Source organism: Crocodylus siamensis, chromosome 5, assembly GCF_052110815.1.
Source record: "Crocodylus siamensis isolate JL-2025a chromosome 5, ASM5211081v1, whole genome shotgun sequence".
NCBI classification, from domain to species: Eukaryota; Metazoa; Chordata; order Crocodylia; family Crocodylidae; genus Crocodylus; species Crocodylus siamensis.
The window spans coordinates 89015248-89027272 of record NC_143399.1 but is presented as its reverse complement, the minus strand read 5'-3'; the positions used below and the strand labels follow the sequence as shown (position 1 = coordinate 89027272).

At 43.1% G+C, this 12025-nt stretch overlaps 1 protein-coding gene across 2 annotated transcripts in view; it reads right to left on the bottom strand.

The window, feature by feature from the left end:
• GRB10 (growth factor receptor bound protein 10) overlaps positions 1 to 12025 on the bottom strand; it is a 187643-nt gene that overhangs the window by 67886 nt on the left and 107732 nt on the right. For both annotated transcript variants that reach the window (XM_090049654.1, XM_090049655.1), the window contains 2 exons: positions 11313 to 11529; positions 7377 to 7518 (listed from right to left, as the gene is read on the bottom strand). In XM_090049654.1, coding sequence (XP_089905780.1) covers positions 7377 to 7518; positions 11313 to 11529 — 359 coding nt within the window. The remainder of the gene's footprint in view (positions 1 to 7376; positions 7519 to 11312; positions 11530 to 12025) is intronic.

The window sequence follows — 12025 nt, the reverse complement described above, 5'->3', positions numbered from 1 at the left end:
AAGGCAATGCAATTTAAGGTGCAAGGACTCAGTTTTTACCTTCCTCAATCCTACAGCTCTGCAGGGGAGGTCTGACCTTCCCAATTCTCCCCACTCTATCATTGCAACAACCTAATAGGTAGAAAAAAGACAAGACACCAGGGGTAGGAAACTATGCACTTTGTCTTATGAGACTCATAAGTGTACAAATGAAGTTCTGGGAGCTTATTTTGGCTCTTGCAAATTTGTAGCCAGTATTAAAAAAAATACACAAGAAAGCTAAAGGTTTCTAAAATTTAACCATTGGTGCAGATTCTGTGACTGGGACTCACAGCTAAGGTCAGCTAAGGAAGCCTGGCAAAGGGGCAAGCAAGATGCTGCACACTGAGACCCCTACAGAGTATCCTGTTAGAAGGCAAAGGTTAAAATAAAAGCCTTTGTTTTGATGTTGACTCAACCTGTTGCCAGCACTTTTCATTTGACTAAAGCAACACTGTGCTAGTGTTACTTAAATGCAACTTTTACATATGGAATGAGGGCTAATTTTGCGCATCAACCATGCATTACCCTAAATGTGCATAATTTTATACTGTTGGTCTTTCAGGAACCAGCACCCCTGCCTTCAAAATAGGGAAAGTATAAAGCGTTTATGGGATGATAATTTAGAAAATCTGTTCACCAATATGTAATTAAACTAATTAAAACTAGAAAGTTTGTTTACAGAAGTTCTCTTAAAGGGTAACTAAATCTGGAATAAAGGTGGATATTAATTTATAACCATTTGTGAGTTAAATTTGATATAAAAGAGTAAATAACTTAGGTACATCAACTGCTGCCTGGAAGTTTGCCTGGGCTGTATAGAGAGGGATGTGAGAAATTTGCCCTATTTTTACAGTTGAAAGCTTCATTGACTCACACAAGATACTTTAGACTAATATCCTGTGGCACTGCAGTGACCTACATGTAATTATTGCATACTTCTTCCAAAATATTTGTACACAACCAGAAATTATAACCTAAGTTACCAACAAGTTTTTGGTTTATACCAGCAACACAGAGATGGACTTCAATTAGTGGCAATCTATCTGTCTGATGTTTTTAGCAATCTTATATTTAAATGTTTGGTCTTGGTTTGGTTTATTTTCTGGTTATAATTTTTCTTAGATAAACATATTTATCCAGTTAAGCAAAGGATATTTAAAATCTTTTAGCGGTCTTTACTCCCATCCTGTAATTAGTGTCCTCCCTAAATTGGGGGGGAGGGCAAAGATCTAGATACATCTCTCTTACCACTCCTTCCCCCCCACCCACTCCAAGCACCCAACACAAGTTAGGTGCACTTATACACGTGCAGTTTCATACTAGCTTTAAACTTAGAAGGGGCTGCAAATGTTCTTACAAAAAAGAAATGCACAGGGTGGAAAGTGAAGGGCTGGTCCTGCTTCTTGTAGGCCTCTCCAAAGATGTCAGAACTTACTGGATAAACCTAAGGATAGCATAGCTTTTCACTCAGTAGTTCCATCAGGTCACAATTTTAAGACAACACCTAGGGATTAAGCAACTATTCTAGCAAGTGTCTTTGAAGAACCATAATTCCTTATATTATCAGATGTACTGGGGGTCTCATCCATTACAGCAATGGTTTTCAGATCCTTCTGGTTCTGTGGCCGACCTCTTCTACCTACCGGTATTGTTGCATGGCCCACCCACCAACATCCTCAAACACACTGTTTACTAAATCAACCCCTGTTGCATCTGTTCACCCTGACACCACAGCTGGCAACTCACTGCAAGAGCACATTAGTCCTGTTACTTGTTCCTAATTTCCTTGATGCATCAGATGTCTGATCACACTAGAATGAGCTTTCCCTGACCTTATCTCTCTTTTAACAGTGCACCAGACTTGATGACAGCACTTCAAATTGCCCTTTCACCTAGTCTCAGTTCCATCATGAAAGCTGCATGACATGGGATTGCTAAAGATATAGGTTCATATAGAAACTCCACGATCTGGTATCAGTTGTGACATCCCTTAATTCAGCTTCCTGTCTGTCACTTTTAAAACTGGTATAGTTATGCATTTACATATTTTCATATCTAGTCTCTCTTGCTGAAATGCAGAAAGTCTAAGTTTCCTTTTTTAAAGATCTAGATGTATTTTGAATCGTACTCTTTAGAGGACTTGCTGTGATCAGATGTCCCACTTGTTTCATACCGCACACATATTTGTATACAAGCTTATCTTAATGGCATATACATACATTTTTACAGAGGAAAGCAAATATAGTCATTCACCTTCAAGAAAAAAGAGAAAACAATGTATTGTAAAGAGGGAAACAGTGAGTGATAGCTTCAGGTTTCTTTCCACTTCTGTTATTTTTCTCCTTGATGTACCACTGAAGTGTTAAGTGTGCGCTACACTTTTCTATCATGAAAACAAAGGCAGCCACAGGTTAAGTCAATGCTAGATACTGCCCTACTTAAAATATAAAAAATATTGCACCCTTCTGGAACAGGGCAGAGAATATGCATAGCAACCCTAGACCAGTGCATTAGTGATGTCTTAAAGTAATTCTTGAATCAAGCAGCAGCAACTCAAACAAAACAGTAGTTTTTCTATGTACATGACACAAAGCACACAAGAAATCTATAGGTTTCAGTTGCAGTGATGGTTTCAAACAAAGTTCCTTTACAAGCATTAAGCTGAAAAAACTCTGCTTTTTACATAGTATTTTGACTCCCCTACAAAGTTGCTGGTTCCTTCCAACTACCAGATTCTTGGGGCAGGACTCTAATCTTTGGTTTACATAGAGCAACACTGCAAGTAAAGTTCCATATATTTTGTCAAGTGCTTCTGTTTCATAAGATTAGCAGAACATGCAACTGCCCTATGTACTTCCTAATGAAGATAAAAATTCTCTAGTTATTACAGGCTGGGCAGCTTTAATCAGTAACCAGTACTTTCATTTATCAGCTATTATGAACACAATCTGAGATGTCTAATTCATTTTTTTTTAAAGTGTAAGTGAGAATAAAACCCCTCAAGCCTACTGCCACAGCATAAAGGGGAACAACTGGTTCCTATAGCTTGGTAATGCAAAATGGAGCCTTTCATCTGTGGGACACTTGTTACAATTTTTATGTCAGTAACTTTAAGACTTTGCTGTAGCCTTTGATTTATAAACTATTTAATGTTCCACTACAGGTCTCAAGGGACAGGTATCTATGTAGCAGTTAACTACTTTGACAGACTAGCCTCTGATCCATTACACCTACAGGCTCAATTGGCATAGAAAGAATTACTTTTCCCTTGTACTTTGTCTCATCCCATGCAATCTAGGGTGAACTCGTTTAAACTGCACATTTTAAGTCCTATTTCATAGATTTCATAGACATTAGGGCTGGAAGGGACCTCGGGAGATCATCGAGTCCAGCCCCCTGCCCAAAGGGCAGGAAGTCAGCTGGGGTCATAGGATCCCAGCAAGATAAGCATCCAATTTACTCTTGAAGGTGTTCAATGTAGGTGCTTGAACCACCTCCAATGGCAGACTGTTCCAGACCTTGGGGGCTCGGACAGTAAAGAAATTCTTCCTTATGTCCAGCCTGAAACGGTCTTGCAGGAGTTTGTGACCATTCGACCTCGTCATCCCTTGGGGCGCTCTGGTGAACAGATGTTCCCCCAGATCCTGGTGGTCACCTCTGATAAACTTATAGGTGGCCATCAGATCACCCCTGAGCCTGCGCTTTTCCAGGCTAAAGAGTCCTGTGGCTCTCAGCCTGTCATCGTAAGATCTGTTTTCCTGACCTCTGATCATGCGCGTGGCTCTCCTCTGGACTCTCTCAAGCTTCTCCACATCCTTTTTGAATTGTGGAGCCCAAAACTGGATGCAGTACTCCAGCTGCGGCCTCACCAAGGCCGAGTACAAGGGGAGAATGACGTCCCGGGATTTGCTCGAGAAGCATCTATGGATGCACGCCAGCATTTTGGTCACTTTACTAGCCGCAGCATCGCATTGGAGGCTCATGTTCATCTTGTGGTCAATAATGACCCCCAAGTCTTTTTCTTCTGTAGTGCTAACCAACGTAACACTGCCGAGCCTATAAGGGTGCTGCAGGTTTTTCCTCCCAAGGTGGAGAACCTTGCATTTTTCGGTGTTAAACACCATCAGGTTCTCGTCTGCCCATTTGCTGAGCTTGTCCAGGTCAGCCTGGATCACCCGCCTATCTTCTGGCGTGGATGCTTTGCCCCAAAGTTTGGTGTCATCGGCGAACTTGGCCAGTCCACTCCTAACTCCAATGTCCACATCATTAATGAAGATGTTGAACAGTATGGGTCCCAGGACAGAGCCTTGAGGGACCCCACTGGTTACAGGGCACCATGATGATTGACTGCCATCAATCACAACCCTCTGGGTCCGACCACGAAGCCAATTTCCCAGCCAGCGGATCGTGGTGGAGCCAAGGCCACAACTGGGCAGTTTGGCCAAGAGGTGATCATGGGATACCAGATCAAAAGCTTTTTTGAAGTCAAGATATATGACATCAATCTCTTCTCCCTTGTCCAGGTGATAGGTCACCTGGTCATAGAAGGAAATGAGATTGGTCAAACAAGACCTACCCGCAACAAACTCATGCTGGCTGTCCCTTAGAATGTTAGCCTGGGCCAGTCCCTCAAGGATGGCTTCCTTAATAAACTTTTCTAAGATCTTCCCCAGGATAGAAGTCAGGCTAATGGGCCTGTAGTTAGCCGGATCCACTCTCCTCCCTTTCTTGAAGATCGGCACCACATTGGCCTTCTTCCAGTCTTCGGGCACTACACCAGAGCACCAGGAGTTTTCAAAGACCCGTGCCAGGGGCTGGGCTATGACGCTCACCAGCTCCTTGAGTACCCTGGGGTGCAGGTTGTCAGGGCCAGCTGACTTGAAGGTATCCAGCTTCTCAAGGTGTTCCTTCACGAGGTCAGCATTGATGGAGGGTAGGGGATCCCCCTCACCCAGATTTCCCTGTCCCATAGCAGGCATAAGCATCCCATGTGACTGATGAAAGACTGACGCAAAGTACCTGTTTAATAGGTTGGCTTTTTCCTGGGCGTCAGTTGTCAGTTGCCCCATCTGGTTTAGCAGGGGTCCAACATTGCCCTTGCTTTTCCTCCGGCTCCCCACATACCTGAAAAAGGACTTTTTGTTGTCCTTGATGCCTGAAGCTAGTTGGAGTTCAGTTGCAGCCTTGGCTTTCCTGGCTTGGTCCCTGCAGGACTGGACCAGTGCGGAGTAATCCTCCTTGGAGGTGAATCCCGTCCTCCATCCTTTGTAGGCTTTCCTTTTTAGCCACAGTATGTCCGCTAGGTCTCTGGAGAGCCAGGGGGGCTGCTGTGCCTTCTTGCTGCCTTTCCTCCGTGTTGGAATAGATTTAGCTTGTGCACTGAGGATCGCTTCCTTGAGAAGCAACCACTCTTCTTGAACTCCCATCTCCCTGGGGTCATGGTCCCTGAGGGCCTGACCGACTAGCCTCTTGAGCTTGTCAAAGTCGGCATTTCTGAAGTCAAGGACTTCTGTGTTGCTGACTGACTTGCCAGCTTTACGGTGGATGGTGAAGGTGATCAGCTCGTGGTCGCTGTCACCCAACTTCTCATCGATCACTAGGTCGTCGATTAGGTCGTCCCCCGTAGCCAGTACCAGGTCAAGCAGCGCTTTGCCTCTTGTTGGCCCATAGACCTCTTGGGTCAGGTAGAGCATGCAAAAAAAGCTGGTTAAGTTAAATGCAAAACAAGACAGTTTTGCATTTGTACCTTATATACTTTCTTAAAGGCTGATTCTCATTGGCTGGTAACCATTAAAGTATGAATATGTAACCTTCACACTAAAGCTGTCCCTTTCTTTTGCAATCTAGGAAATTACAGCATATCTATGAAAATTTATTCAAGCTACTTTTATTCAGATTCTTAATTTGCTTTATCTTTATGATGTTAGAAATACAACATTCAATTAGGACTTTATTACGTTTTATTAAAAAAATTAAATCTACAAAAAGTTGCAGCCCCCTAAAGTGCAAAACAAAGGAATGGAGGAAGGCAGGGAGGGAAAAAGGAAGGAGTAATTGAAGTCTCCAGATTTCTGCAGTCTCTTTCATTACATGCCCTCAAGATTGGAAGAAAGGCAGCAAAGTTATTCTGCCATCAAGTGCAGTAACAAGAGAATTGCTTATTGTTGCCTGCTTGGATACAGAAATCATTCCCTAGCACCAAAGGCATCCTGGCTGTCTAACCTCTCTAAGCACTGTATGACAGCACAGTACTTAGCTCTCAGATCAGACTCCTGCTAAAGACTCATTACAGGACTCATTACTGTGTGGAGACCAGTTGGGAATCTTTATTTCAAGTTAGCCCTTGTATTACTAATGCAGGCAACTGTGAGGAGCTGTTTAAATTTCAGTTTGCAGAACTGTTCTAGACAAACTAATACAGCTAAGTGAGGTAATGTAACATTCCACACCTTGTAGTTCCAAAGGCAAATCATATTTGCACCAAACACAAATGAAAATATGTTAGCATAAAAGGATAAATTATTTTAGCCTCCCTCAAATTGTTCAGGTTTTTCTGGCTCAATTTTAGCCTCCATTATTAGTCTCAGAGCACTCTTGAAATAGAGGTGGTGAAACGATGCTCAGTAAAAGGTGAAGAATAGCAGAAAAGGTGGGGAAAAAAACATATTTTAAAAGGACACCACCTACATGCTCATCATCTTATACATCATGAGAGCTGTGCTGTGGGCCCAATCTGTTCAATTTCCATTGTAAAGAACTCCAAAAGCTGTTCAAGTCAGCTTTCCCCATGTTCATTCTGCTCATTAGTCCCATCTCCTCAGCTATGGTCTTAAGAAGATTACTTAGCTTTTTGTGCAGCTTTATGAAATGCAGTAAAACCAATAAAGATGATACAATATCTCTAAAGAATATAGGCAGCTATTTATAGCAACCCTGAATTTTAATCAGCAACAGGTAGCAAGCACTACTGTGGCTCCTAAAATATGCAGTGTAATTTACCCAATTACTGCTTTAACTCCAAGCAAATTATCCAGACTTCTGAATTAAATGAGTCATTGCCTGGCATAATGAAATTCAAATGAGGATATTAAACATTATTGCTTCATTCACTACAAACATCCTTCATTAACTGAAAGAGCTGCTGATAATACTTTGTACTTACGAACCTTTTAAAGCTTTGAAATCTGGTTGCAGAAATTATTCTCTTTTCTGTGTTACCCTGCTCAAGGACAAGATATATAAATATTTCTAGTATTTTTGATGTTTTTCCTTCTGCCTTTCAAACTGAAATTAAAAATAATCAACCATCAGCTTGTACAAAAAATCCGTGACATGAAGCTCTGCTCATTACTCACATGCTTAATAGCAGGTTGACTTTGAGGTAAAGACCCAGGGGTCAGCACTGGAGAACTTGTAGGACTACAGAGCTCTGGAAATGGATTTGGTATGGCAGGCAAGGATGATGTTCTGAACTGTTGCTCTTCTTCTTGTAGACGTCTACAAAAACACAAACTGGATATTAAAAGGAAAATTTGGCTCTCCTGCCTAAATCTGATGCCCACCGTGCACAGTGGATCATATAATTTAAGAAATGTGAATCAAATAAACCTGAGGTAAACAAAGGTGGATTTTTTTAGTGGAATTACTGAGACTACATGCACATATAAAATTACCAGTCAGACATCTAAGCTTGTTTTGTTACTTATAATTCAATTTGTGTGCAAAACTGAGGTAACTGCACACAAATGAAATACACCTTCTATTTCAAAATTCAAGCCTACACCCTACGTAGTGAGGACTGATTTTCTCCAGCCACAATGCAGTTTGTTAAAGGTTGCTCAAATGGAATGAATGCACGAGAAAGAATGTTGACATAATTTGGAAGCCAAATTATACATTACCTTAAATGCTATGTGTACCTAAAAAGATCAGGGTATGGTGATTGGTGCCAATACCCCCACGATGATACAAATAAAACATTCAAAGCAGCTCAACAGTTGTTTGTCCCAAATGAAAAGACAGACTTAACTACAGTAGCACAGCTAAGAGATGCTTTACTTTTAAGTGTTAACTGCAGCATTAACTTTATGGCAGAGATGCCACAGCTTGAGCAAGTTGACTTGAGAGCCATGTCAAGTGAAGTGATTTTGTGATCCCTTGGGAGACCAAACAAAGCCCATAGCTTATGGTATGCTATCATTTAAGAGTTTCCTTCTAGCTCTCTTCAAAACTCTTAGTCATTGAGGACGTTTAACAAAGTACAGGATGATTATCCATGACTGACTACTTTGTCAAGCCTCCTCGTTAGTGTTCCAACACCAAGGATGCATTGGATGACGGCAAGTTAGGTCTGCAGCTGCTTTGCATAACGTACCATCTAGTGACAAACCTTCAACAGTTTTCAGTGGGGATGTAACAGCCATACCTGGCTCCACCCAAGTAGAAGATGACACAGAATTACCAAACCTCCCACACATCTACTTCCTAGGAATCTGTCATCATCTGACCCAGCTTCAGCCATCACCTATGGCTTAAGTCACCTCTGTTCCACGTTCTTCAGGAAGCAGCTCAAAATACTGCCTGCTCTACATAGCTGGACTGCATAGGGCCCTGTTATTTAGACTTGGCCCTGACCCCCACCCAGGGGCAACACTATCATTCAGGCATTAATAATATTCAATGCTGTGTTCCAAAAACAACCTGATACCACCTCCCATTATGTTTTGGTGAAGCATGAAGAATGGTCATTACCCCAAGATGAAGCTAGTTCTGCCACTGTTTCCACTGAGGACAAACATAATATATTAGCACTTAGGAAAGTGCAGAATTAGGACAGGAAAAATTTTCCATCAACCTTGCTATGCTTCAGAATGCCACGCACAATTTAAAAAAGGACCTCTGCAGACCATGCTGAACTACAGAAAGTCTCTAGAGCAGACACCAGCAACCTGGTTTCAAGCCAAGGTGGTATGTCAGATTTCCCTGTGCTCTGCTAGAACCACACAGCTGTGAATGGTGCCTGCACTGTTGTTGCTTCTCCCCCAGCCCCCTGCTCAATGGCTGCATTGTGAGCACAGCATCCTCTTAGAGAGTAGTCTATGCTGCTGCCACTTCTCCCTGCCTTCCTTCCCCCACTCCCACCTCCCAGTGAAGCTCTGTTCCAGATAGAAGCTGTTTTAGCACTGGAGCCTTGGGGAGAAAGGAGAGAAGTGGCAGTGTTGGACGCAAACCTTCTAGTTCCCTTGCCCCAACACACAGCTCCTCAGTGCAGAAGCTCAGAGCAGGCACAGACAAAGCCATGAGGCTCCACAAACCAAATCCACTAGCTCTGTGGGTCATACGTTGCCAATCCCTTCTTTACAACATGCATGTTGTAAAAGTTGCATTGCAAAAAAGAAAGCACTTTGGAAAACTTCAATAAATAGTTGATTTGCTTTTATCACATGTGCTCCCTGTTACCTGTTAAAATAGAAAAGCAGGAATGCTGCTTAAAGAAAGATTTTTTATTTTGTTTTCAAGGGTATCAATTGGAGGGAAAAAAAAAGAAAGATAGCTCAGAATAAGTTTTAGAGAGCCAGAATTTCCCATTTATTTTGGAAGGCTAGTCAGTAACTAGACAGATGGAAAAGTGAATTGATAAGATTTTTTTTTAGAAGAGGATTTTGGAGAACTATGTGCAGTCAGTATTTATAAGGTTTGTTTTTAATGCAAGCTTGCATTAATTTCACACTGAGAAGAGTGAAATATTCACTTTTCTACTTGTCATGGACTAGCTTACTGCCACTATGTTGCAGGAGCTGAAAAATGCCTGGAGGTGTGGTATTGATAATGGAACACAGCTTAGTATGTTTAACTTGGAGTTTTATGAAGACTCTTATATTGATCTAAAGCTCTGAAAATTTGTGAAGACCAACTGTGGTTTTGTTTTGGGCGTCTGCAACAGGGGGCCTTCTTGGGGCCAGTTTTCCTGTGGCCCGTCCACCTGTTTCTGGGTTGACCACGTGCCTTCACCTGCCATGCCTTGTTGTTGATTAATTGACATTAATCAAGCAGAAGACTGCCCATTTCTTGTCCCAATACCAGGGGGTGCTATCTGCAGCTCTGTTCCTCCCCTACACCACAGCCCAAGCCTCGCAGATGGCATCTGTAGTTCTTACAATCACTGGCCCATGCTGGGCCCCAGACTTCTCCAATCAGGGCCCCTCTAAGATCCCCCCATTCTGGTGTCCTAGCCTGCCTTCATTCCCAGCTGCACAGCTCCCTGAGCTGCTTCCCCCTTACAGATGTGGTCCCCCTTGGACCTTTGGCTCTACTGACCCTGGCCCAGCTCCAGGCCAGTCAGAACCCCAGGCCCTCAGCTCTGGGCGTCTGTTGCGGTGGGCCCTTCGACCCTGCCAGTCCTGGCCCCAGCATGGACCAATCAGGGGATGTCAAGACAGGTTTGATTCTATGTCCCCACTGTCTTTCTGGGGTCCACCTTCCAGACCCTACAAGTGGGTAATCCACCCGGTTGTAGGAGCTGGGGTTAAGGCACCCCAACCCACCTTTCACCAGGGTGGTAACTGGCCTGGCATTTCCTGCGGGCTCCCGTGCTCCTGAGAGCCCCACCAGGTCACCCACTCCCGGCAGGGTGCAGTTTTAGGTCATGCCCAGGACCAGGAGCCTCCTGACCATACCCTACAACTCCTCCCTTACCTCCAGAGTGATACCAGCAGCTCTAGCAGCCAGGCAATGTTGTTGCCTGGCTTTCCAGCAGCAAAATGCCCTGTTTATTTGGGAAGCCCTGAATCCAGAATGGCTGCCCTAATCAGGCACCTGCCAGCTGCTGTCTTCAGGCCCTTAAAGTGGCAGCCACAAACAGTGCCCTGCCACAGCGTTATAAACATTCCCTTGACTGAGGCATCTATGTGATCAGAGTGGTCATTAAAACATTCCTAAGGAACTAGGAAAAAATTCTGAGCAGATATTACAGCTGACAGTACACATAGATAAAGGAAGTAAAATAAATCCCAAACAGGATGTTACTTAAGCAAACCTATATCAATGAAGTGGCTTGTAAGTGAGGGACACAAACAATGCACCAAATTGCATGCCCTGTCCACCTCTATTTTACCTATTCTGCCCCATTCAATACATACATAAATAAATAAATAAAATCAAGGATTTCATTCCTTGGCATGCTAAGCAGCCGTTAGGTGTCAAGTCATAAGATGGAACCTTTCCCCCCACTGCATTTGTTAGAAACTAGTTTTAATAAATGGAAGTCCCTTTGTCTCTCCCCCTTTCCATACCTCACTGCCATAATGCGTACTGGCTGAGATCGCTGCACCTTCTGCCTTGGAGACATAGGGTGAAGCAAACTTGTTCCTGAGGATGGCAATTGGCTGCGATTAAATTGACCGTTTTGAAGAAGTGGAGTGGTTTCTGACTGCATACTGCAGGTAGTGTACAAGCTTTCAAATGAGGAGTTCATGTCGTTTACCAAAGCCTCTAGGTCCACATCGTCATCTGAAAAATAAAATAAAGGTTGCATGAAACATATGAAGACTAAAACTGAAAAGAAATTTGACAAGAACCCTGCCTTGGCTTTGTAAAGACATTGGGTACTCTCCTATTACTACACAGGTTTCCCTTGCTTTATGCTGTACATGCATTCCTGGAAAATGGTGCGTAACTTGAATTCTCATAAAAGGAACCCACTTTACAATGTAACAAATAGGGATACGTTCCAAGACCTCAACTGTACTGACCCCCACTTTCTACCACTTTTACAAGACAATTTTCACCAACAGCAGACTACACACAAGCACAGGGCACCATCATAATGGGGATGACACCTACAGAAACAAGTTGCAGACAACAAGCAAGGAGCACAGATCCACACAGGAGACTATATTTTGGTGTGCGCCACTCCCATAATGCACCATACAAAGCAGCTGACTGCAGGCTTCCACCACACCAATCGCATAAGAGTAAATTTACCTTGCATATCATGAATTTATAG